Genomic DNA, 27,912 nt, shown 5'->3' on the forward strand with positions numbered 1-27,912 from the left:
ATCCTTTCAGATATTCCTGTTTTCTAGGGTTTGAAAGTAAATAGCCAAAAAATAGTAACTGTGCACCTCGATCCCTTGCACTTCCTGCCTGGGGCACATCATACTCTAGTCTCCTGTGGGGTGTAATACTTTGGTCTCATTTTGGCTGTTGGGTTAGTGGCCTGTGCTACACAGGAGGTCAGACTAGATGATCTGGTGGTTCCTTCTGGCCATAAACATAAGGACAATAAAACTGGTATAATGAAAAATATATCATGAAAGAGAGATGGTTAAGACACTGACCCGGGACTCAGGACCCCCTGGGTGAACTTGGGCAAGTCAGTCACTCTCATTGCCTCAATTACCCATCTGCAATACAGAAGTGGTCACTGGCTAATACTTCCTTCCTCCTACCCTTTTCTGTGTCCATTTAGAATGTAATCTCCTCAGTGCAGGGACTCTCTCACTGTGTGTTTGTACAGCTCCAAGCACAATGGGATGCTGATCTCAAGTGTGGCCTCTAGATGGTAACTTGATGCATACAGTAAATGTGTCTTTCCCTCCTACATTTCAAATACCCATTTGTTTAATTCCTCTGCTTTTGTGAGAATGGAGTGAATTTTCTATTATGGGATTTTCATGCAGCCTGAGAGTGATTAAGTCGTATTTCATGTAGTAGTGAAAGGCTTCTGCTGTATTAGACATATTCATCATAATGAAATTCCTTTAATTTGACATTAGAAAATAAGTTAACAGCTCTGCTGGATCTTAGAGGCATTTAAAGTGGGAATGGAGTATACTTTACTAGGTTGTTTTTTAAATCTATGCATATCTTGTATTCCATTAAACACAGGAAATCATCAAGTTTGACTGATCTGATCACTCTCAGAAGTGGAGAGATTTCCAGGATAAGGGATTGGAAGTACTTAAAATGTGTACTTACATTACACTAAGAGGTGGCAAAGGACCATTTTTGGAAAGTTGGGTAGAGTTTATTTTAGCCACCCAGATTCCCATTGACATTAACAGGCATAACATGTATAAAAATCCAGTGCAACACTCTGAAAGTCCAGGGAGAGGTATTTGACATGACAAAAAAGAAAAAGACAACTATGTTGTGAGACTATCATTCATGTTAAAAATGTCTAGCAAATACATCTACATTTCTATGCACGTACTGTCACAGTGGTGGCTGCGTTTCACAGGATGAGAGAAGTCGGTAATGGAAAAAATCTACTAGGTCATCTGGTCCAACCCTTCACTCTGTCAAGGCAGGATTGTTCCTTATGCTATATTGCCCATATTTTTGTCCAGTCTAATTTTCACTGGGCTTTCACCACTTCTCTTGGGATCTACTCCACAATCAATTCCCAGACCCTCAATCTAAATTTTAGATTGCTCAGCTTCATCCCATGATTCCTAGTACACCCTCTTCTTAGTTCTCTTCAACAATGTCATTCTTTAAAATAGTAATTTCTATTTATAAACTACTTTGGAGACAGCAGATGGGAACCTTTATGATAGCAAGAGTGTTTACTATAGAATCATAGAAATATAGGGCTGGAAGGGACCTCAGGAAGTCATTAAGTCCAGCCCCCTGAGCTGAGATAGGACTAAGTAAACAAACTATTCCTGACAAGCGTCTGTCCAATCTGTCCTTAGAAACCTCCAGTGATGGGGATTCCAGTGCTTAACTACTCTTATAGTTAAAAAGTTTTCCCTAATGTCTAACCTAATTCTCTCTTGTTACAGATTAAGCCCCTTACTTCTTGTCCTATCTTCATTGGACATGAAGAACAATTAATAACCATCCTACAACAGCCCTTAGCATATTTGAAGACTGTTAACAGGTCACCCCTCAGTTGTCCTTCCTCAAGTCTAAACATGCCAGTTTGACCTTTTCTAATAGGTCAAGTTTCCTAAACATTTTATCATTTTTTGTCTTTTTTTGCCTTTGGACTCTCTCCAATTTGTCCACATCGTTCCTAAAGTGTGGCACCCAGAACTGGACACAGCACTTCAGGTGAGACCTCAGCAGTGTGGAGTAGAGCGGGACAACTACCTCCTTTGTGTTACATACGACACTCCTTCAGTATCGTAGGAAAAAATTAATCAGATCCTGCCAACTTACATCCAACTTATCCAAACTATTCTTTACCTGCTCTTTTCCTACTTTGGCTTACGTTCCTTCCCCTTTGTTGTTAATATAATTGTGTTGAGTATCTGGTCACCATTTAACCTTTTTAGTGAAGATTGAAGCAAACTAGGCATTAAATACCTTATTAAAACCTTGAGGTTATCCATTATTAGCTCTCCTTCCCCACTAAGTAGAGGACCTACACTGTCCTTTATCTTTCTCTTGCTCCTAATGTATTTAAAGAACCTCCTCTTATTGCCTTTTATGTCCCTTGCTAGGTGTAATTCAATTTGTGCCTTAGCCTTCTGATTTTGTCCCTTAATGCTTGTGCTATTCTTTTGTATTCCTCCTTACCAGTTCTCCCATGTTTCCGTGATGGTCTCTTTCTATTCTTCCTAGCTTTTCTTCACATGCAGATAACAATAAAGGCACAACTGCAAACTATCTCCTTGAGAGACTGCCAGATCTCCTGAACTCCTTTTCCCCCTTAGATTTTCTTCTCATGGGACCTCATCTACCAGTTCTCTGAGTCTGCTAAAATCTGTTATTTTTAAGTCCATTGCCCTTATTCTGCTGTTCTCACTCCTTCCTTTTCTTAGAATCATTAAATCTGTCATTTCATGATCACTTCCACGCTAATTGCCTTCCACCTTCAGATTCGCTACTGATTCCTCTCCGCTGGTCAGAATCAAGTCTAAAATGGCTGTCCCCCTGGTTACTTCCTCCACCTTATGAACAAAAAGTTGTCCCCAATATCAAGATCCCAACAAGGGCAGTCAGGGCCAAGAATCAGAGCAGGGGCAAACCTGAGATTTGGAGTAGCAAAGGAGTTTCATAGTCAGGTCCAGGCCAGGGTCGATACCAAGGGTCAGAGTCTGAGTTAGGCTTCAGGGTCCAAGTCAGGAGGCGAAGTCCAAATCAAGTCAAGGTCAAGCCAGGAATTCAAGATCAAGGCACAGGAATGGTCCTCACAGCTACAGAATATCCACACTGTTGCCTGGACACTTTCTGGAACACGCCTTGGGTTTATACAGGGCAAGGAGCCAATCAGAAGTCATAGAGCTGCTGTCCATTTTCATCTCCTCCATTCTCCAAGTAAAGACCATATTTTCAAAAACAGCCTCCAAATTTGCTTCTGCAAATTTCTGTACACAGTATTTTAAATGTGCCACCAGCATTCACATGCCCAGAGTTTGATGAAAAGCATCTACCAATTTATGCATTAAAATACTGTTTGCATGCGCATATTTGTATGCAATCCCTGCTGAAAATTTGGTCCTGAGAATCTCTAACACAATGAATGGCACTAAGTGATGCATTAAAAATCACAATGTGATAAACAGGAGGAGGAGGAATTAAAATCATCAATACTTAAACAAGAAGAAAAGAATAAGTAGGAAAAGGAAAACTTGTTTCAGCACTAGCAAATTGTGAAATAGTGCTTGATGCTACAGCTAATGGTTAGTTCTTTGGTACTTCCTCAGGAGCAATGTACCATTACACCAGGTATGAAATTTCCCTGCAGGTTCACTTCCTTTTCAATCCAGCTTCCAAGCTAATTTCCATGGTCTAATAGTTACTAGATAAACTTTTATAGGTTTAAATAAAAAGGAAATGCACAAATCAAGTTTTGGCTTAATCTCTGAAAACCAACTAAGAATAAAAAGAAAGATTCACTGCCTTTGTAATGAGAAAATACAGAGTTGTGAAACAGACAACTCATGTGAAACAATCAGTCTATTTTAGGGATTGCTACAGTGCCCATTATTGTAGAATCTGAAGCATGAAAATATTTCCCAAAATATTACAAATCGAAAATGACTTCCTCAGAATGTTTCACTAAATCACTGTACTGGAAAAATAACTTGAACACATCTGGAATTATGGCTGAATGCTCCGAAACACTAGGCTTAAAAAAAAAAGTAACAGGCTAAAACTTAAATATTTTTAAATTTTTCACTCCTATACAGTCCATTTTGCTAATGATCTTCTGCTCCTATTTAGTGCCATGGCCCTAGCAGTGTCTATGCCGGAGATGTTACCATCAAAAAATACTGGAGGATGGGGCCATCCTTTATGGGACAGGTTAGGCCTTTTAATTACACTACTGCATGTTTTTGTAAAGTTTTAACACTCCTAATTTATATCCTGTTGGGCGCGGTGGCATGTGCCCGTCATCCCAGCTACTTGGGAGGCTGAGGCTGGCAGATCACTGAGGGATGCTGGGCTGCGATGCACTTTGCTGATTGGGTGTCTGGTGCCACTGACAGCCTGGCCAGCGGGTGGCTGAAGAACTGGCTAGAACAACATCAATGACGTGTTGTGATCGGCGCTCTCTCTGTGATCATTGTGAATTTATATCCCACAAATTATTACAAATTCCTTTTACCAAACTGTGCAATGTTCTAAGAAACTGCTTATCCTGACCCTTTGGAGACCAGTTCCACATCGCAATGGAAATTTATGGTGGTGGTGATGGCTCACAACAAATCCTGATGGGTCACTACTCTGAGTAGGAACCAGTGATCCACAGTGACTATGGATTATGCAGACCCGATCAAGTTGAGTAAACAAGATATGGGTCCAGACCAGAACCTTGGATCCACAATCACCCAGACGTGGGAAGAATTGAACCCTTAGGAGTTCTGCAGCTGGCCTCTCTCTGTATAAATAGCTGAGCCAAATACCCATATCAGAACACATCCAAGTACAGTACTTAGTCCTGCTAGTGAAGGCAGGGGGCTGGACTCAACGACCTTTCGAGGTCCCTTCCAGTTCTAAGAGATAGATATATCTCCATTTTAAATTTTAAAAATTGGAGTGTTCAAAATCAGACACAAATCTTGCAGCTAAGGTACATCACTAGTTTTCACTTTCATATGCAATGAACACCCTTCTTAAACTGAGACGTGATTCTTCACCCTGTTACTCATGGACAGAATGACGTTAACAGGGCTACATGCAAGTGCAGAGATCTGTCTGCACAGAGTCAATTGCAGGATTGTTGTCCTGGTTATTTAGAGTATCTGGAACATAATCCTTAAAGTTTAAACTTTTCCTTAGCATATTTGTATTCTCTTTTAATAGCTGCAAGCTATTAACATTTATTCTCTCAATAGCTTACAATTCTAGCACAGATTAATGGAAATACCCTTGAGGCATGTTATGAATGTCAGATTCGAATACCAGCAACAACCTTTAGTTTCTGTAGGCGTTTTCTTTCCTCTAAAGCACTGCAAACTATGCATCATCTTAGAATATTTACACACTTTCAGAAATGTTCAGCATAACTGCAAAGTGCCAGTAAAATGTCTGTCAATAAACTCTTTGCAGGTTTTCCTTGTTTTTCTCACTTTCAAGGTCCTGACTTTGCAAAGGGTGAGTACCAAAAACGTCATTTGCAGTCAAAGGAAGCTGCAGATGCTTAGCACCTGCACACTTAACTGTGCTTTAATAAGCATGATGTAGTTTTAGTAAGCGTAGGGGATAATGCTCTATGCCCACCCACCAGTTTAACAGAGGTAAAAATTGGTAAACAATCTTTGTTTGATGTTTCTTGGAAATAAATTCAATTCACACTTTAAGAAGCTACATTCCAGTCATGAAATAATATGTGGTGCTCAATTAGCCAGTGGGAATTTTGCTCCTAACTCACTTACGTAATTTTTAAAAAATCCCACCCTTAAATATCTAACTATAGACTTAGGAGTCTGACCTTAGGATCCTATTTTTGTACATACTGACCATTCGCACTATTGCTTGTATTACAGTAGCGGTCCCAAATAAAGGATCTAACTGTTGCCAACTCTTGAGATTTTTTGCAAGTCTCATGCATTCAGTGCTTTTCTTAAAGTCGGAGCTCCTGGAGTCAAGTGATGACATAAGAATCTCAGATTTCTTTTTAAACAGTTTCTAGCCCTCTTGGTTGTGCAAAATCCTTGGAAACATGAACCAAGTGCACCCCCACAGGTTCACAAACCAGAAGGCAAATATGAAAACAGAATGTAATATTTTTAAGCCAATCTCATGACTTTTGTGGCCTAACTCATAATACTTGAATGCTTCAGTTGGCAACAACAGAGTCAGGACTCCACCGTGCTAACCGTTCAATACACAAATAGCAACAGTCCTTTCTCGCTACCCTTGGTTTTGTCCTTGCAGAATTACAGTCTGACCCCAACACTTTGCAACCTGAAAGCCACCTTGTATTTACCAACCAGTCTGAAACCAAGATGGGACAAACCCAGAACCATTTATTGAACTGAACTAAAGGAGTGAGGGTGCCTCTGATTTCTTTTAAATATGACTCAAAACAAAACCTCTGCTTGCTTTGGTTTTGCAAGAGTGAGATCTGACTGATTAGGTTTTCCAAAACCCAAATCAGATGCAGCTCCATTTTGCCCAAATTTACGTTCGTCTACAGCAAAGCAAAGTGTAACACCACTGTCAATCTCTGGATGAGAAAATATTCTCGCTAACCCGAATTTTGTGAACTTTCAGCTTCTCAAGCTTTTCTTGCAATTAAAAAAAACCCTACAGACACTGACTCAAAATACCTAGTTCCATCAAACCTCTTTCCAGAATGCCCTTGGGTCATCTTCCACCTACTCACTGCTATAGAAATTAAGCATATTGTGAAATGCAAGCTGGAGGAACTGTTTTAAATTCATTACTCATAACTGCATGTTTCTTCCAAGAGAAATTTCTCATAATTAAGATACACATGCAGACCCCACCTCCCCTACCACTCAAATCCTGCAGAAAGTGGGTCCCCATGTCCTGATTGCTTGGCACATAATCAGCAGCAGACACCTAAAGAGAAAAGCCAATTAAATATTTGATAAATTAAGGGATTAACATATGAAAGAGCCCCAGTCTTGCTGAAAAAGGTCTAAACGAAACACAATAAGAGACACCTGTTCAGATAAATACTCCTATCACATTTATTTATAAATGGTTTTTGCCAGAAATTCTCTTTTTAAGGGCTGTCTGGGGAGTAACAGTTCCTGCAGATTTCATTCTGTATGAGATATTTCAGACTTATTTGAAAAAAGTATCAAAAGTCTCTCTCTTTAGCAAAGTTTTATTTCTCCTGCGTTCCCCTCCCTGGTATGTGAATACCTTTCAGTGCAGCATCACATAAGCCAGGTGGCCATTCCCACATACCTGTCTCAGGAGACATGGATTCCAGGATTTTTTTTATCTTGTTAAACTCTGACTTTTGGCACTCTGGGGGTCTGGGAGGTGATTGGGTGGGTGTGATGGTACAGGGGTGACTCACTGAAAAACCTCAAGAATGGCCAAGTTAAATCTTGGACAATTGGAGGTAGGTTGTGTCCCTGGGTGCCCAGTGCAAAGTGGTGTCCACTTTTAGGTGTCCACTTTCTCCCTGCAGTGTGCCCTGCCATCTAAATGGGCAAGTGCAGGGCGGGGCATGTCCAACGTCCTGTCTCTTCCTCTCCTTACAGGGATGGAGGGAGCCCTCCAGGCACTAAGTACACATCCTCTACTGGATAGTTTCTGCTCCTGAGGATGACAGACTACATGGGCATCCCTGGTGTCTCTAGGCAATCTGGATTTAGGGGTGGGATTTTCAAATGACTTAGGTGTGCGCGAAGCATTGACTTTCATGTTGGGGTCCGAAAGAAATCACCTGTTCTTCAGAAGCGTGGGCCCCTACCGACTACAGTCTGAGGTGCTGGGTGCATGGTGTTTTTGAGAACCAAGCAACTTATTGAGGAGCCTAAGTGTGGACCTGGGAGGCTAAGTTCAGGCTTCTACTTCTGAAAATCTTGGCCATAATTATCTTTTCCCTCTCTCAAGTTCTGAATTATTCCTCTTTAACAGCCTCTAAACAATTAATAAATGTTTTATTTCCACTCTCCACTCTCCAGATTTTGTTTATCAGACTATTTTAAAGACGTTGATTTAAAGATCTAGGATTTATGGCCTGGGCAGCAGTGCGTGGACTCAAACTGCAGAGCAATGCTGTTAACATTACTGCTTTATTTAGCATCTGTCTGCTTGTTTGTCTTGCTTACTGTCTTTCCTCCTGGTAGTTTATTCAATTCCCTGAGCTGCTATTTGAGCACAGTGCTTCAAACTATATGTCAAGACTAGAGCACTCATGTTTGGTTGATATATTTCCTTCTCTAAACAGCTTGTCTAAACCCCGGGACTAACTGGAGGCGAAGACAGTGGATTAAGAAAGAAAAGTGTCACATCATGCAGTGACTGCCTCTGCAAGTAATGTGACTATGAACAGGACCTCAAGAGCAGATGCTCTTTCCTGTCAGGATGAGAAGGGGACACAAATGATATTCAACAGTGACAAGCATTTAGAGGAGGGTGATTAAATGTCTTCATTCTCTAGTCATTTCCTTTTCCACCCCAATACATCTACACCTAACCCTCATCCCATCTCAGCCACTGCTGCACAACTGGCTAGGTCCACTGTGAGGTTCTGCTGGGTTTTGCTTTGTCTGGTTCCCCCAGAAACACCAGTATTAGTCATTAATGTCCGGAACCTGCCCCCACTGAAGTCAATAGGAGCTTTGCTATTAACTTCAGTGAATGATCAGGCTTTAACGGAGGCGGGAGTCACGTGAACTCAGTCTTTTGGGCTACATCCCTATGACATACTAGCCGAGGTAGCGCAGCAAACATTATGATGAATGATGTTATGCACAGTGGGCCAAGTTACATGCTCAGATATGTACATGCAACCACAGGCGGACTATGGATTTGTGGGGCCCTGAGCCACAGCAAGTGGGGGCCTCGCCCCTTCTGCCTGTAGTTCCCCCCAATACCCCCCTCCCAGTGCTCCTGCCAGGGAAATGTCAGGGTGTGGGGATTTTCCCCACCCCACCCCCACCCCCACCTGGCACTCCTGCCAGGGAGCTGGGCCAGGGCGCGGGGGCTTCTCCCTCTCTGCCCGCCCAGAGCTCCTGCCAGGAAGTGGGTTGGGGTGTGGGGGCACCCATTTTTCCTGGTGCCCCCAGGCATGGGCCCCATTGGTCCAGTGGCTATTCTGCCACTGCATGCAACATCCACTGACTTCAGTGGCAATTGCACAGTCTTGTAAGACACAGAATTTGGCAGTGTCATAAGGTGCCACCAGCCCTTTAAGAAGGAAGAGGCCAATGCACCTGTGACTGGTAGCTGATCCCCAATTAGGGTTAAGAGAGGGCACCTGGGCCCTAGTGGGGAGGAGAGCAATGAGTTGAAGAGCTGGAGAGCCTAAGAGCTGTCTGGGAGGAGCAAGGAGAGGGGCAGATGAGAGCTGTTTGGGAGAAAAAGGGATGCTACAAAGAGTGGACTGCTCTGCATGTCCTCCCTGGGTATAGGAAGGAATTGTCAAAAGATCAGGGGAGGAGCTAGCCTGCTGACCTTTCTGAGCTGAGACTCAGTGCCAAGAGGGTGAAAAGATCTGAGTCATTGGACTATGTCTTGGGTAGAAAAGTCATGAGATGGATCCTCAGGTGGATAGCCTGAAGAGCGGGATAGCCTGAATCAAGGGCAGAAAGGAACTGGGAACAGAGCTCTGGTGGACTCACAGGTGGGCAACCTTGAAGTGGTGTTCCTGGAGAGGAGAATGGAAAATCACCACGGAAATGGGGAGAACTGTTTTACTGTGAGTTCAGTGTTTTATTGTATGTGTTTGTGAATAAATTTTCCAAACTCTTTTCCACAACATCATGGTGGGAAGAAGGGAAACAATCAACAATGCAATTCATAAGGCAGCTTGAAGTAGTGGAAAGCAAAGCAATAAATTGACTTTTCCATGGATACCATAGCACATTAGTCTACATGGAAGTGAGGTAGCTGATGACCTGACCAAAACTGGAAGATCAGAAACTGAGGTTGGAATGACAACAGTTGAGAATACTGACACCCTATCATGGGAAATATTAGCTGAAGAAAATGGTCAAAAAATGAAAGATCCTCTGATATCAAAGTGTGATGTGATGGACTAGGCCAAGAAGCCCCTTGCTGGTGGCCTCAGTGTTCTGCCACCCCCGCCCCAGGAAAGGAGCAGTAGAGGAGTCCTCCAAGCATCCTAGCATGGCTGCAGGGGAAGCAGCCAGTCATGGCCCAAGAGGGCTATATAAAAGGGGCTGCAAAGCCAGAGCCAGTTCCTTGTTGGAGTGAGAGGAGTTCAGGTGGTGCTCCTGGCTGGCCAAAGGCACCTGCAGCACCACAGACAGCTCAGTGCGGGCAAGACTGTGGGGGAGCTGGCTGCTGGGCCTGCGCTCAGATGAGCCCTGAGGTAAGGGTGAAGTTTGGAGAAGGCTGGGGCTCCAGGGAAGTGGCTCAGGGAACTGAAAGCAGTGTAGTTAAAGGGACAGGGTGGCACGTGGCTGCTGTTCTTAGGGTCCCTGGGCTGGGAGCCAGAGTAGTGAGTGGGCTGCTCCCCCTCCCCCAATAGGCCACTGGGGAAATGGCCTGCCTCTTGGACAGTGATAAACCCCCGGAAGGGGAACTGAACTGTTACAACGCCCAGCTGGAGAGCTGGGGCCAGAACAGACCACGAGGGCAAAACCATTGCCTCCAGGGAGGTAGCCCTGGGGGGTACAGCCCAATACCAGGGCCAGGATGGTTTAAACACTGCACATCAATCAGAAGGGGGTGCTCATGAGAGGTGGGTGTCACACTGTTGTACAAAGCATCTCAGAAAATAACACCCACTATCATGAAGTTTCAGAGAGGGCACAGTGCAGTAATGAAAATCAACAGAGACAGTGCCAAGATGTAACCACTCTGCAAGATGTGTCAGGAGCAGGGTTTAACAGCTGCCCATGCTTTTGAGTGTAGTATTTCAAGGAAAATGAAGGTTTTTGGCTTGGATGCCTTAGATCGAGCCATTACAAAGCACGCTGTACGAGCTGCTGAATTCATTCTCCAACATCATGGCTTGATATGATCATTACAGAACAAGACAACAGCCACCACCAGCAACTGCATAAATTATGCCCAGAGGAAGGAATTTGAATGGGACAGGGAGAGACACTGCTCTTTTTTATGGCTGGACCAAAGGGAAACGAAAACAGACACACCTGTCATGTCACAGCCTGCTACCGTGACAGGCAGTGAGTAGGCAGTCTAGTATTGAAAATACATAGCTTGACAATCAATAATGTATACTGAGGGTGAAATTTTGAAGGGTGAGAGATGGCAGGTATTGAAATATCTGCTACCTGCCCTGCTTGTGCTAAGTGAATATTTATAAATGTTTCTGGCAGGTTACTCAAGTATCTCTCTTCTGAAAGCATATATTAATAAGATGCAAGCTAACTCTAATGATTCTACAGAACTATGATGCAGTTTCTTGAAAGAAACAAGGGAAATTAAGTATTGGGGAGGGAAAACAAAATTAGAGTGCTGTGACATGACATATTAGTCTCCTCTTGTCTTTATCATTCAATTTTCTTAGTGCCTATGCAGCAAGGACAAACTTTTTAAGCATATAGGGGATTCCGGAGCACAATTTTCAGAGGTCTCTGCATGTACCCTTGTGAACCTATTTCATTTTAAATCAAAAGCTGCTGTGTGCTCATGTATTTCAATAATTTCATATGCCAGGAATCTTTATATATATATTTTTTTCCTTCAGTACTTTCCCAGCTCATCTACTTTAATTGTTTAGATTCAGGGTTGCTATGCAAGTGATGAATGAAGCTGCATATAAATGTACACACATTTTCTATGAAGGTTTTCAGTTTGTAACAACCATCTGATTAGAACTCATTTCTTGCTTCTGTTTCAGGTTGCAACTTTTAATGTGCTAAACAACATTTCTGCCAGGCAAAGTTACTGTAGGGGTGGATATGCTTAGAATTTAAGACAGTTTTAATACATAGATGGAGATATGTTTCTGACATGCTATATAGATATTAGAAAAGGAGCATGTTTTAGTTAATTCGTTTGCATTACTGGTCTGTAGACTATATGGAAAAGAGAGGCAGTTATTAGCATGTTTAAAATGTAATGATTCTATACACTTGAGGAATATACAATATCCCAGTGAGTTAAAAATGAGTTTCCCAGTCTTTACAGTAACATATATTGTTTACTAGACTATCATGATACAGACATGTGTATGGATGCCCTGCAGAGAGATTGGAGAGATATATGTTTTAAGAGACACTGCAATTTTTCAGACTCACGTTGCTACACAATTATATTTCATCCTGGACTCAAACATCACCCCAGTTAGTAAGTGCAATTTAGAAGCACTCCAGGACATTGTTCTATCACAAAATTACACATTCAACAAATCACAGAACATTCCCTAGAAGACTCCCACTGCCAGTTACTGGAGAGGAAAAAGGAAGGAACCCAAGAGCAAGTTCCTTTCCCAAGGTGCTCTAAGAACCACCACAGAGCATGCAAAATCCACACAGCTCCTGTCATGGACATTGGCTGTATTAACTAACACCACATGATGATGATAAAAGATCAGGTCGCATTTTCCACAGGCTGGCCAGCTGCTACTGTTCCTTTGTCTGGACTGCTCAGCCCATACACTAGATCTTTTCTCCTCGGAGGGCTACCGCTCTTATAGTCACATGGCCCAATGAGTTACACGCACACACACACAAGTCAAGAGAACTCATGAACAGTTCCCCCAGCAGGACCAATACCTGCTAACAGTATGGGAACTTTTCAAGCATACCCATTGACTTCAGTTGAAGTTGTGGGTGCTCAGTATCTCTGAAAATCAGGTGCAGGTTGTCTCAAGGTGGGCTTCCAAAAACAAGGCAACCAAACCCAATGGTCACTTTGCAAAATGTTGGCTACACTAACTTCCTGCAGCCCTTTGCTCTTCCTGAAGAGCGACCTACTCACTTACAAGGCTCTAAGTCCACTGTCTCTGGACTCAACAACTGAGATAGGTTGAAGCAAAACATTACTCTTGAAACACACTAATTTGTGTTGGTTTGTTTGCTTGTTTGTTATCTTCAATGAAATCTGAGCAGCACATAACAGAAGCAGAGGAGAAAGACAGTGGGACATAAAGAGCTGAGCCATAAAATGCATTTAACAGTTAGAGAGAGACATGGAGGTGAAACATACCATGCCTTGTTGGTATGAAACACCAATCATCCAGCCAGGCACTCTTCTCTATAATATTACTGGCTTAAGTGGTCGGGTCCCCATTGTTTCCAGTGCTTACAAGAGGCCTACAAATCCTAATAGAATATAAATGAAATGCCAACTTTAAAAGGGAAGGCAAGTGGTTTTTAAGGGCATCATCAATTATTCAAAGTGGCTCATCTTATTTATATTCCTGCCACTTTTGGTAACTCAGTATTAAAGGCAAGTGGTTACCCACTGCAATGCACATTAACCATGATGGGGATGGGTGGAGCAGACAGGCAATCAATTCTCCTCTCACTCGGAGCCAGACGGGTACCTCCATGTTCAGAAATGTACTTTACATCTCCATGTGTCATGTCTCACATGTTTTACCTTTGTGCTTGTACTGTATTGTCAAAGTCATTAAATGCGAGCAGAGATATCTGCTGCCCTTTTCAGCCGTAATGAAATGGCGAGGGTTCTATCAAGGCCAAGCACTTTTTTTTCCAGCAGAGCAGGCTATCGAAATTGGTGAATATAATGTCTTTTTATAGAGTGTTATTTCCTCTACTCTAGAGCAGTCCACAGGAGTCCACTGAAGCCAGCAGTTTGGCAGCAGATCTGAATTCATGTCCTGAGTTGTAATTCATTTTCCTCTCATGGCTTGTCATGTTACAGCCAGGGCTGCAGAACCAAGCATGTGAGCCTTCAATGCGTGAATACATTTCCTTCTAGCTCAGACAGAGGATGGAAATTGCCAGCACACTTCAATATTCATGAATGGAATAATGGAAATAAACTTCATCCCTCCTGACTCATCAGCACATGGGGTGCAGTAACACTAAAATCTGTATAAAATGCATGGTTGACAGCTTTAGTTTCAAAGTTATTTTGTGAACACTCAGTCATTTCTGGTCAGTATATCAGAGTGGTTAATCCAAAGGGTAAAGTGTGTGCACGCATTTGGGGGGGTTCCTCTGAGGTATAAAGCTGTAATGTATCTACCTTTGGGTCATTCCTGTTGCTCTTTGGATGGCATTAAGTAATATCTCATGCAGATCTTTGCAAACAGGGTGAAACTGATTCCCATGCAGAGGCATCACTTTCATCCCACAAGACCTGTTTTGCATGCTTACATGGTAAATAGGCCTGTCCTGTGGGTTCTCTGCAAAGGGTGAATTTCATCCCAACAGGCAGCTTTTTGTGTCCCTCATAATTATTATCCTCTTTACCTAATGCTCACCACAAAGGTTAAAGAGGATCCTCTCACTCTGAAAATGCAACCAGTCATTCTGGGTCTCATGCTGTATCAACCCAGCTGGACTTTATCATGCAGATGGAAGAGGGAGCTGGCCCAGAAAACTGATTTGGTTTTTGTCTCAGACTGTGTCTCTGGCTGCTCATCTGACAACAGGCGGTCAGCAGACAGCCTCAGAGGGATCTAGGAGGCTGAGATGATGTCTGCCAACTGCCTGTACATCTGTCTGCCTGGCCTGCCTGAGTGCTGTTTTCTATTTCACCGGCTTGGTAGGAGAGACTCTCCAGATACAAGGATAGGTGCCACCAAGTTACTGTGCATGCTCCATACTGCCCCCACCCTTCTCAGTAGGATTTCTTCCTACCAGTTTGCTTCCCTCAGCATTCTGCCCCAAGGGCAAGGAAATTTCATAGCGGATGGACTCCCCTTCTCCCAGGTCCACACAGATTCAGACTTAAGGTCAGAAGGGACCATTATGGTCATCTAGTCTGACCTCCTGCACAACGCAGGCCACAGAATCTCACCCACCCACTCCTGTAACAAACCGCTAACCTATGTCTGAGTTACTGAAGTCCTTAAACCATGGTTTAAAGGTGAAGAGAATCCTCCAGCAAGTGACCCGTGCCCATGCTGCAGAGGAAGGTGAAAAACCTCCAGGGCCTCTGCCAATCTTCCCTGGAGGAAAATTCCTCCCCGACCCCAAATATGGTGATCAGATAAACCCTGAGCATGTGGGCAAGACTCACCAGCCAGCACCCAGGAAAGAATTCTCTGTAGGTATTCCAGGAGATTTGTCAAAGGTTGGTACTGCTGACCAACAGAGTATAGCCATCACCCTACTGAGGAAGCAGCCTCTGAGTCAGGCCCCATTCCATCTGCCCATCTAGAACATGGACTGCTAACAGGTTGGTGGCTGGATGACCAGGATAGCTAAGGAACTAGCCGAGTGTCTATCACAGAGCCGAGAGCAGCCCACTTCTGCTACATACTGTGATATCTTCTGAGGCTGGGGGCAAGAGAAGAGCATTGAAGTTTTCCACTGCAGCCTTCAACACATCCTCAGTTTTTTACAGCAAAGCTCAAGAGAAGCCTTAAACTCAATGATCAGGAATTGTGTAGCTTGGTAATTTTTGCACTTACGTAGTGCTACCCAGAGCATGGATATCGGCTCTCATCCTTATTCAAAGGGCTGTTTTATTCTCTTATTTTACAATCACCTAAACAGAGGCCTTTCCATACTTCTAATGTCTTTTTCAACCTCTTCCCCACAACACCCACCACGTGAACCTAATGGAGATATTTTTAGCTGTTGTGAGTTTGGCTTGACAGTAAGAGAACCAAGTTCCCTTGTTGTCTCTCCTCTTCTGCCCTTTATTTCCTAAATCTAGAGCCATCCAACCTGTATATATTCCAACATTAAAGACAGATGCAGGGAATCTGAGCAGCTATTTGCCTGCTTTGAAGGCTGTGAAAAGGGCAAGGAAGCATGCAAAACCTCTGCTGCCCACTGGCTGAAGGAGTGAATCCTGTCAGGTTCTACGTCCCATAGGCCACATTCCAAGTCATGTCATGTCATTCCTTCTGTAGCTTGTCAACTTTATCGACAGGTAAGGATGAGTTACCTATTTTCTCTCTGCAAGGTGGCCGTGTCAGCCTCTCTCTCACATCCATCCACTGCTATCACAGGAACCCGACATTTGTGGCAGATTCCATATTTGGAAGTGTATCCCTATAAACTCCACTGTAGTTATCCATCCTCTGGGGCTTCTACTACAGGCTGCATCAGCTGATAGTCCAGGCTGTTGCTGGGTATCATGGGGGAAGAGGAAAGTAAGAGACAAGAAAATACTCACGGAACTGGGTCTTCTCTTTTCATACTATGTGCTTCCTATCATAGATTTGCTTGAGCACTCTCTGTTGGACACTCATTAGATTGGTGTGAATCCAACTGCTGAATCCCCATGTGCTTGCCGGGCCTGGCATTGTTTAGGCACCATCCTTGGCTTTGGGCCTCTAGGTCCAAAATCCAGGTGTAAACCCGATGTCTGACACCCCTCTGGACAGTAGGAACACCACAGTCCAATTGCCTAGGCCCTGAAACTAGTTCCATCTAGCCCAAGCCTCTCCAGCAGTTTGTGCACCTTCCTCAGAATCCCACCAAAGGTGTGAGCCTTCTGGCTTGTAGTTTCCCTCATCAAGGGCATGCAAGAATGAAAGCCAACAGACACACACAGGCAGACGTCGCACAGGATTCTAAGATACCGTTGCTCTTTACTTGGAAGCACAAGAAATAAACCTGTCTTTTCAAAACAATACACATTTATACACATTCCCTGCTTCAGGTTCTTCACCACTCTGGAGAGTTCTTTGGGTTTTGGCAGAACCCCGTGGGGTGCCCGGAATCCTTCCCATGCAGCTCATGACGTCTCTACCTAAGAATGAAGTCTGTCCAGCCCAGCTAGCATTCTCTGACCTTGGTTGGTCCCACAGTAAAACCAGACCCTTTGTCCACCCACCACTACAAAAGCATGACCATCTATTCCCCTCTCCTGCCTCAAAATTCCTGTCCCTCCAAAAGCCCCCCTTTGCTCTTCCTGTGGGTTCTTTTTAAACCCCAGCTTTGCCATGTCTCTCTCTTTGTCCTGTTTGACAATTTTTCACTCTCCACTCTCCCCACCCTCAAGATACATTGGAGGAAGTAGTGTCTCCCAGCTCCACCCATCCTCCTTAGCATACCCCATTGTTTGGTCCAGAACACAGTCGTTCAGATTGACACTCCATCGTCCCTGGTCTGGTAGATACATGCTGCAGCCCAGACCAGCAACTCGTGGATTCCACATCCACATAGGGGCAATTTCCTGATGCAACAATTTTATAACAACTTCATAGCACCAACCAGAACTCATAAATTGTACAGACAGATTCCCCCAACTCATCACATCTCCCACCTTCCCTCAGGGAGTCTCTTTACTCTGTCTTGTTCTGGAAGTCTCTCTAACTTAAGGAAAGGAGCTGGACTGGGGCTTAAATACTGTAGATGATTGACAGATCTTGCCTCATGTTTCTTGACTGGCAGAGTCAGAGCGCTAATAGTGAAAACTGCTGGCAGGTGAGATGGAAGAAGACAGAATTAAGTCAAACTGGATTTCTGGGGAGTAATATCCTTAACCTACTGTGAGGGGTGTTGTAAAGCTTAGTTAAATATTTATGAAGCACATTTTGTTCCTGACATGAAAGGAGCTACAGAGATGCAAAGTGTAACATTATTATTCTGGATAAGTATTTGTGAGATTATAACTACTTTTCTCCCACCGTATTCAATACTAGCAACAAACTTCAGTCCAGATGGGGTTTTCTTGAGCAGTGCATTGCATTTAAAGTAGACACTGGAATTCATTAATTTATGCTGTGAATTTAATAATTGGAAGGTTTTTAGACAGGGCTTAATAGAAAAGGTGAGACAAGTTTAAAAGTGTCATAACCTTACGTTAGATGAAAGGCAGTTAGAGTGCCTTGGATCTGAGAATAGACCTGGATGAAAATTAAGCAAACATTGTTATTTACTTAACAATTAATATCAAGAATAGAGTGTCTAACGCCTCCTTTTTGGCAGGGTTACTATAAGCATGATGATGATGAATAGCAGTAATTAAAGCTAGAATCTAAAATGTATTTCATTTACATAAATTAACATAATATGATTGAAACTCCATTGGCCAGTGGATCCGTGTGGAAATCAGCTGTTCCCAAATCAATCTTTCTTCACTTGACCAAGCAAAACAAGAGAATTCTCATCAAAAGCATACTAGTCCCCTCTGTACAGCTCCATGGCATGAAATATCTTCACAGCTAGTGTGATGCAGTAACTTCTTGTGTCAAGCTTTATGAAATATGTCTGGTGATCAAAGGCTCCTGGACAATGTCACTCAAATTCCATTCATCCCAGAACAATACAGGGGCATCATGGCAATATCAAAGAACATAATGTGCATCCTTCCCTCCATATTAAACTGTAATGTGACTGACTACGTTGGAATAACTGTTCTATAACTTGTTCTTTGTACAATCCAGTGTAATTATAAACTGTTGCTAGTAACTTTGCTTTGCAGGAATCCCTTCATACTACAATGTTTTGTATTCAGATATTAACATTCTGAAGAGATTTTCTAATGGCAAGTTAAGGCACTTCACTCTCAATGACTTTCAACAGGAGTTGGGAGCCTAATTGCCATTTAAGACTTCAAAAATCTTCCTCCTAGTTGCTTTACTAATGATTCTTTTCATGGCATGCACTGCATTACACTACAGATGCACAATTTTAGATCTGACAGCCCACCATGGGTACATCAACATTGGAATAAAAGACCCAGGACATGGTTGCAGCTGGCCCAGGGCAGCTGATTTGGCTCAAAATGCTCAGGCTGCAAGGCTGTAAAATTGCTGTATAGATGTTCAAGCTGGAGCCTGGGCTCTGGGACCCTTCTCCTTTGCAGAGGCCAGCCATGAGTGTTTAATTCCTGTGTAGACATACCCCGTATGAGAAACTGTTATCTTGGAAATCAAGTGAACCCAAAGGCTGCAAATCTGCATACTCCCCATTTGTCACTTAGCTACATTAAATGATTTCCTACAGGGACATATATCCATGATTAAAAAGGTTTTTATTTAGTGTTGTTCTTATCTCAGTCCCTGCTTCATATCTCTCCAACATCAACACCTTATCTCCCATCCTAGTCTCCAAAAGGTCACTCACTACCAAACTTATGAACTGCAGAACCTGGCACAACCCTACAGCCCTGATAGTGTTATCTGCCCGTGCGTTAAAAAAGCAGACATATGCAATATGACATTGACACTTGTGCTATGATGAGTCATAGGGTACAAAACTCAAGATATACTAGCCTGGGAAAATCTTACCTTTGCAAATATCTTATTCAAACCCTATCCATCCTACTATAGACACACCTTATTCATCTAATGCCATTGACTAATCATAAACCAACATCTTTCGTCAATATAGTTACAACTGTTTAATTTCTGACATGTATGTTATTAATGTACTCTTGAGGATGAAGAGCTGATAGCACTGGAGTGGTCTCCATCCCTAGTACACGCTCTATTTCAAACTAGTTTCTGTATAGCTCATAACTATAATGCCTACATGGAATACCTGGACCTCTAGATGTTCAGCCTAGATACTTATCTGAACCACCCAAATCTTCAAAACTAGGCTAGAAATAAATCAAGAAAGACCAGGTTCTCTTATGAGATTTATGCTCTTCTTTCAGGTCAGGTCAGAAATTTATTGTGAACTATCTTTTTTTTTTTCAGCTTCCAGTCCCAGAGGAGGGAAGCAGAGCGGTTGGCAAAACTGAAAAATACTTAAAAACCCTGGACTTCCTTAAACCTCAGATAAAAAGTTTGATTCGTTTTAGGTTTGAGTGAAAGCTCAAATTAATGGTTTTCCCTGATCCTGTTCTCCCATCTCTAACTATAGCCTGTCTAATGTTGTGTCATTTTTACTGCCAGGTACCTGGCATAGCAGCTGCTGTGTGCTAATATCAGGAAAACAGAAAAGTACATTCTTAGTGCGTAACGCTATATAGTTCAGTAAGCGCCAAAATATTGACAGTTTGTAGGTTTGCCTGTCAAAAGTCACAGATTTCCCTCTGGAAAAGACTCATTATTTCATTTCAAACACTGTCTTAGACTCGGTGAAACAACAGCGGCACTAGTGCATCTAAGAATGTTGGGAAGATATCATGGAAACAGTGAACGTATTGCTGGAACAAGGCAAAGACCCACATATTGTACCGCAGATTGATTTTACTGAGCAAACCACCAACGGACTGGCCCACTTCTTATATATATGCACTACAGCTAGCCAAATGCTCTGCATGGGATCCAGTAAATAAAGGCACAATTTATCACATCCAACAAGTTATTCAGCACATCAATTTTCTGGTTTCAATCATCCCTACTACATATGTTATATCTGAATACAATAACCTGATCATGGAAATCTCACATTGTAAACCCCAACAAAGAATTCATTGTAGGAGAGTCAGTCCTACAAATTCTAGAAGAACCTATGAGCCAGTGTTACATTAAGATTCGTTAATGTCTTATCTCCTTGTAATATTAGTATAGTGCACGTATAGTGCGTCTGCTAAACGTAGTTTTATTGTTCAACCTTTGTAATATATTGATCAACCTATTGAAATAAAACAGATTAGATTTTCATTTTAAAGTGCTCATTCACTAAATTGTATCTGTGTTTCTCTGTTGCATTCATAATGCTAACCCTAAAACTGGGTTGTTTCTGATGCACACATACATAGATTTTTCCACCTCCAAAATACCACAATCAAAGGAGGACAGCACAAGCTCACCTTGACCTAGAAAATAAAGCACTTCCATTTGGGGACTCGGCACAACATCTGAAGTATTAAAAAATAACTGCCTTTAATCTAAAGATGGTTTCCTTTCATTATAAAAGAAAAGGAAATTTGCAGCTGCGGCAGGTGGTCCAGCATTAGCAAATTTCTGCCTTGCTGTGCAGTTTATGGGAAGGCTATCAGAGCCAAAGGAAAGCAACATGCTGTGTTAATGGCCTGATCCTGCAAGGTGCTGTGCATCCTCAACTCCCATTGGGAGATTTGGGTGCTCACCATCTCTTGGAAACACTGAACACCTTGTAGGATTGGGCCTTAATGGCCTAGATGCAGAATGAACTCTGTTTCTCTTATTCCTCTAAGGGAAGCAATAGCATTTCCTGTACCCAGTGCAGCAAGGGAGGATAAAATGTCAACATTAACATGCAATGAAGGGATATCAAATATATGCATGACTTCAATCGATTTACTATGAATCAGTGAACACATTCAGAAAACCCAGCTATCATTCTAGTAACCAGTTTTCTGATGAAGGTTTCCAAGACAGTGGTGGGTCTGTGTCTGTCTGTCTCCAAAGAGGAAATGTGCAATGCCTCATCTGCAACAAAAATATTACCTGAATGCAATGTTCAAGTGTCACAATTTAAATCACTGTATCAGGAAACGCTAGACTTACAAGGTCACCAAAGAAATAATGTTGTGAAATCTCAGCTGTATGCTGCAAGGCATCCAGGGATCTTGAACCAAAGGGTTCAAGATCTTAGGTGCATACATCATCTGAAGGACAAAACAATGTCCCGTAACACCACACTGGGGTGTGAACTCAGTACTAACACAGAGGTACTAACTCCTGGGTCAAACAGATGAGGGTTTCATACTTTTCCATAATGTGGACCACTTCTTAGAGATTGTCTTGCAGACACCTGCCCTGCATCAGCAATGAAATAACCTGTCTGTGGCTCCCACAGCAATTGGTTACATGGAAAAGCAATACTGGGAAAGGTAGGCATCTAACTACCTTTTGTGCCATTGAAAGTCTCCCCTTGTATGTTTAGCTGTAGCAGCTAGAAACAAACGAGGAGAAGCAGCAGTATGTGATCTGCTCCACAGATGAGCCACAGATTACAGTTTGGAACCGACCAATCTGGGGTTTTCTTGAAGGTCTCCCAGCCAAGTGCTACTTAGCACTGACCTTGCTTAACTCACAAGGAGGATCTCATTACTCAGAATGGTTTTCCAGCTCAGAAATTAACAGTAAAAAAACCTACCAAATGGAAAGCCATAATTAGGGTAAGTGACCATCATTTGCCAAGCTAGTCTGACTTGACTTCTTGTTCCATCAAAGAACCACTTTTCTGACAGGACACGCCATGCAGTAGAACACACTGTCCAGTCTTGCACTCATTTGCAAGCATGATGCAGTTGTGCAAAAAGACAGCAAATTCAAGCCCTTGGTTAATCTTGGGGATTTTTACACTCATGGGAGGGGAAGCTTTCTAATTATGGCGCCAGACATTCATACAATAATATATGTGTTCATATAACATTTGATAACTCCAGTACTAGAAATAAATATAGCAACTATGTGAAACATTGAAGACTCAGAAAGAATGATAAAGGGTGAAACAGGTGGATATACCATAATGGTAATGCGGAAAAATTAAGTATCTGTTGACAGTGACTGCTATTTGCTAGAAGAGTCTTCTACCAGAAGCCCTGGAAGCTCCATTTCATGGCATATTTAAAAGTAGACTGGACCAGGCACTGGAAATATGCTGGAAGAAATACACTTGTACTGGCAGGGCATGTGCTAGATCTTTCCCATCTCTCTTGTTATGCGATTCTATTAACTTTATGACAGGACTCGCACCAGTTTTGCAGGAGCAAATCAATGGATAACAAGTTTGTAGACAGACACTGGCTCAATTCAAAAACCTTGTTAGCAGTGAAATCCTCCTTCAGAACATTACAATGTAATTGAGCTTCCCTGCAATTAAACTGGTCATAACAAGTCACTTAAGGCATAAAAATTTATCTCCCGGCATTTTCACCAACTCAATTTGCTTTAGAGAGCATATCTCAGTACATGCAGACAGATAGGGAGGCAGCCAAAGGGACCTCTTCCTGGAGTGGCCTCTTTCATTGTAACATTTCTCTCTAATCAAAGTCTCAGACTTTTGAAAAGACCACAACAAATCATACATACAAGCAGCATGAAAAAAAACAGTTACTTACCTTACAGCAATGGTGCTTCTCTGGGATTGGTTGTCATGTGGGTCCCATTGATGGTGTGCATGGTGAGGTCTAGGCAGGTGCTGAGTACCAGGGCGATGTCTGCCAGGGAAATACTGGGTATTTGTGAGGAGTGTGTCCAGGTGCTCTGTGAGGGCAAGTTTCAAGGTGGGCTCTAGCTTGAATTCCTGGCAACCAAAGGGAGATTTCCCCTCACAGAACACACACATGCTCCTTGCAAATACCCGGTATCAAATTCCAAAATAAGGAATGCCAGAAGGAGGGGAAATGTAGGAACACTGCTGGTCAAAAGATTTCCATCTCACGTGCATGAACACCACCACAAGTGGGATCCACACAGACAGGCTCGAAAAACCCAGCCACGCTCCAATACAGTTATAAGCACCACAGCGCACTACTCAGCACAAATCTTTACAGGCAGCCACAAAATTAACCAGCTCAGTTATAAACACAGCCATATTTTCTTATAGAAAAGCAGCTGTGCCCTTCCTGTTCTGTGAACTTGGGACAAATATGCATGATCAGTGATTCTCCAGGAGAGCTCACAAGGTCTGGTTTGGATAAGGATCTGGAAGGTAAGAGTTTTATTCAAATTTTTCCCTGAACCTTCTTAGCCTAGAAATCTGGCTCCAGTTTCACAAGCCAGTCCCCCAGTCCCATCTTTCATTATTTCATTGTTGGAACTATTACCCAGTCCCGATCTCCGCAGAGGGTAAATGGAATATCTGTGCACCACTTAAGTCCCCCATACGCCCCATTTTGAGGCTTACGTGAGTCAGGGTCTTGTACTAGCCCTCTGTACAGGGTGAATTTCACCCTCAGCACTTTGGCAATTCTGATGCTGACCCCAGAAATTAGGAAGGGCACCAACTAAAACAATCAATCAAACCCTTTTTTTAAATGTCTCAAAAATGTTAATTGATTGGGGTTCTAGGAAAGCTTCTAAAGGATTTTATTTTCAATCTGAACCAGTTTATCAGACTAATATGTTTAGAAACTGCAGGATAGTGTTGCTGTTTTTTAAATCTACCTAGAAAACAACTTATTTTCTAGGTTCTTTCACCTCTTTTCTAGAACTGAGAGAATACTTTATGAATAATTCATTAATGAGTTTTGCTTTTCTCTCAGTTCACAAATTTTCTGCAAGGAGCTCCTGTTATTCTTAATTTCATTCATTATTCACCAAAACATTTCTGTGAAGAGCTCTTCCTTGGGTTTTGCTCATAGTGTTTGCTCATAAGCCATTCCAATAATTGATGCCCAAATTATGAATTGTTTTGACTGGACACACTGGGAAGAGAAACATATCATGTGATCTGATCAAATGAACAAAACTCTTAGGACTCAAGTTTCTGGTGCGAATATTTGCAAACAGGAGAAAGGATGGTCTGCTGGTTAATGTGCTGGCCTGCATCATTTCCTAGTATGATCCCAAGAAGATCAATTAATCTCTATGTGCCTCAGTTCCTCACCTGTAAAATGTTTCCTTACATCACAGAGTGTTGGGAGGATAAATCTACAAATATGCTTTCAGATACTATGTAACGAGAGCAGTGCTTAATTTGTGCCAGGGCTTTCCAGGGCTGAGCCCTGGCACCTCTAAGCTTGGCATGCTATAGCCCCGGCACCCCTGGGCTGGCCACGTCACTTATGAAAATAAAAATATTGCTTGAGCCCCAGGACCTATTTGACTGAGCACCAGCACCTCTTTCATTGCAAATTAAGCACTGAACGAGAGCCATGAGTATATAGATAAAATGAATTAATTTGAAATTGCTTTCCATGAGAACTTTAACATTCATCTAGAACTTACATTTCAGCACACATTTCTGCTGGTAAACTTGTTTGTTTGAACATTTGCCAGGAGAAAATATAAAAGAGCTGCATGCACAGAGTCGAAGCAAATCAATTAAGAAAATATTAAAATGTTACTGATTTTTTTCCCATTATTCACCTTGCACAATGAGCTACCAATATTAATACAAAAAATATCTTGTAAATACTAGCAATATGTCTGGCTGCAAGGTTATGTCTTCATTTTAACAAACATCTCAAATAAATGTCTTTGCCTTCCATGCCACACCAATCCCAAATATTTAAAATATTGAAAATTACATAAATCAAGAAAACAATGACTTTTATTTAATAGCCAGAGGAGAGAAAGAGACAATGCTGAGTAACACACTGCTGCTCCCTGACCCTAGTCCAATTCCTAAAACATCCTATCTTTACCAAATCTATAACATTAAATGATTCAAGGTTTCCTCTAACTCTAGGGATAAATGCAATGAAGATTTGGATTTGGATTATTCAGAGGATGACTGGAATTCAGTCTGTGAATAGGTTAAGATACGTTATTAAAAAAAAGTAGAACATCTTTACTTTGCTCAACTTTCAGCATACTGAATAACGTCTCCTAGGAGAAAAGGCAGACTATTTCTCTCCCTGGAATGTCTGTAGTAAGTCCACAATTCAAATGGGGAAGTTTGTAACTGTAGAAGGATCAATACATTTTTAAAATAATCGTCATTTCTGGTTTATTAGACAGAAGAGAAGAGAAATGATTTAAAGGGAAAACCACATCTCTAGATAGTTCTCTATTGCACGGTAAAATGCTAGATAAATGACTCACTTCTGTATGTGAGACTTATACTAGATAGATCAGGTTTTCCAGATATTTATAAATAAAATGTAGCATTCTTTAAGATTAGTTACACTTTAATAATCTGTTATTTATTAACTGGTCTGTCAAAGTATATTGTGAGACATTTATGCAAAATGGAGCCCCACTTGCATATACAAAAATGTGTATTTATGTGAACATCAGCTTTTATGCTTAATTCCATCTTGGCAATTTCATGCACAAATGGTAACTTATTTCCCAAGCCATTCTCATCAGTCTTTTAACACAAAGCCGTCTGGTTTCTATTGCATTAAACAGAGGACATAAATGGCCACACTTTTGAAAGCAATTCTGGCTTCTAATTTTGTAGTAGTTATTAACTGAAAGATCAAAGAATGGAATTTCAGGTGAGGTTTTCGAAGCACTCAGAGCTGGTGTAACTCTGCTCTCAACAAAGCCAATGGGACTTTGACGTTGATGAACTGAGAGCTAGGCCAATGCTCGCCTTTTTGAAAATCCCACGGGAGACGTCTAATTACCCTTGGGTGCAACGGCAGCATTTTATATTCTGCTGGAAAAACAAAGTAACTCATAGTCCAGTTGAGACCATTCAAATATTTCCAGAAAGATTGCTGAGAAGATACAACTCTATACAACAAGATGTTTATGCCATCATTTACTTCACGTGTAATTTTCACCTTGATTTCATAAACCGTCCTAGGGCTTTCAAGGTTTACAAGATGTTAACAGGAAATCTCCTCTCTGAACATGTTATTACAATGCTCCCGTTACTTTAAATCAGATGGCGAGAGACAACCATCTTGCTAACTGAGGCTGAGACCTCTCCAATTAGTTGCTCCATTGACATCAAGCATACATTGCAGTTGATGTATCAAATTTAATCTTTTCATTATTCAGGCAGTCTTCTGAGCTAGAGTTTAGGATGGTGGTGATAAAACAATGTGCTTGAATGGAGCAGAAGGAAGAAATCCACCGGGAGAAGTTTAATGGATCTTTGTCTGCGACACTGTAAAGATTTTTGCCTTTGAGATGCTAACAGATAATTTTTCACATGCTGCAGAATTCAAGACTGTTTCTAAACCAGGGTTTAGAAACAACTGCAGTCATCAGCTTTTACAATATAGCTTGCAGCATTGGCAATGCATAAGCCTATACACATAGCCATTTGATGACACAAGCTGATAATTTATTTTCCATTTTAAAACCTTGCTATCCAAACTGCTGATGCTTTGGCCACTAAGGGCTTTTTAGAATAAAAATGAATGATTTTTATAAACTCATTTGTTGTCTATATTTGTGTGAAGCCAAATGTCTTCCAGATATTGGTAGGAGGCAGACACTTTATATAAAGACAATCATTGGCTAATGTATAAGACAGATCTTTCTAAAACAGAGCAGATAACCCGGTGAAGGTATTTATACTGATGGATTATTTTTAGGCAACGTTTGCATGCATCATCAGTCTTACAATTTTATCCCACGGGCGTTTAAGATTTGCCTCTTGAACTCCTTATCTACGGTAACAGTAACACAATAGCACTTGTTTCTTACAAGGCCATCTCAAAAACACACTGCTCACTCTGATGACAACATCCCTGGTGGTGTTACTTTGATAATGTTTCTGCTACTATCCTATTTACCCTTAGTAAAAATGACTACAGGAAAAGTATTAACCATGCCTACTTTAGACCCACAAGCTTGGAGAAAACGTATCTAGCCACACTCACTTGCATAGCATAAGCTACAATAACAACAACAACAACGACTCACCCGCTTGGTGTAGTCCATGGCTTTCAGAATGGAGAGGTTAAGGGTCTCCAGGGAAGCCAAAACATCTTCATAGTCTCCCATATGATCAGCAAAATAATCTGGAGAACCAATAGAGGAAATAAAGGGTAGATTCTAGGTTAACTTAATACTCCAGGGCTGTTCAACGTTACAAGAACCTTTTTGGTGAAGAGACAAGGTTATGAAGATTTTAGTTACATTTTAAAATATATATTTCTTCTATGCTTTGCTTTGAGAACCCTGAGCTAAATTCACGATAAAGGGGTGCGTGGTGGGACATCCTGTAAAGTCCAGGCCCATTGTGAAGAGAGGCACAAGCCGAAGAGATTACCATTGAAAATAGCTATTAACTTGGTGGTAGCTTTAAAGTTCTTTCATG

The 27,912-nt window shown here is 41.9% G+C and overlaps 1 protein-coding gene across 7 annotated transcripts in view; it reads right to left on the minus strand.

The window, feature by feature from the left end:
- The window catches only part of NECAB2 (N-terminal EF-hand calcium binding protein 2), a 355,015-nt gene that overhangs the window by 110,409 nt on the left and 216,694 nt on the right, over nt 1–27,912 (minus strand). For all 7 annotated transcript variants that reach the window (XM_039503542.1, XM_039503545.1, XM_039503544.1 and 4 more), the window contains one exon: nt 27,516–27,613. In XM_039503542.1, coding sequence (XP_039359476.1) covers nt 27,516–27,613 — 98 coding nt within the window. The remainder of the gene's footprint in view (nt 1–27,515; nt 27,614–27,912) is intronic.

The sequence above is a fragment of the Mauremys reevesii genome, linkage group 16, assembly GCF_016161935.1.
Source record: "Mauremys reevesii isolate NIE-2019 linkage group 16, ASM1616193v1, whole genome shotgun sequence".
In the NCBI taxonomy this organism is placed as follows: Eukaryota; Metazoa; Chordata; order Testudines; family Geoemydidae; genus Mauremys; species Mauremys reevesii.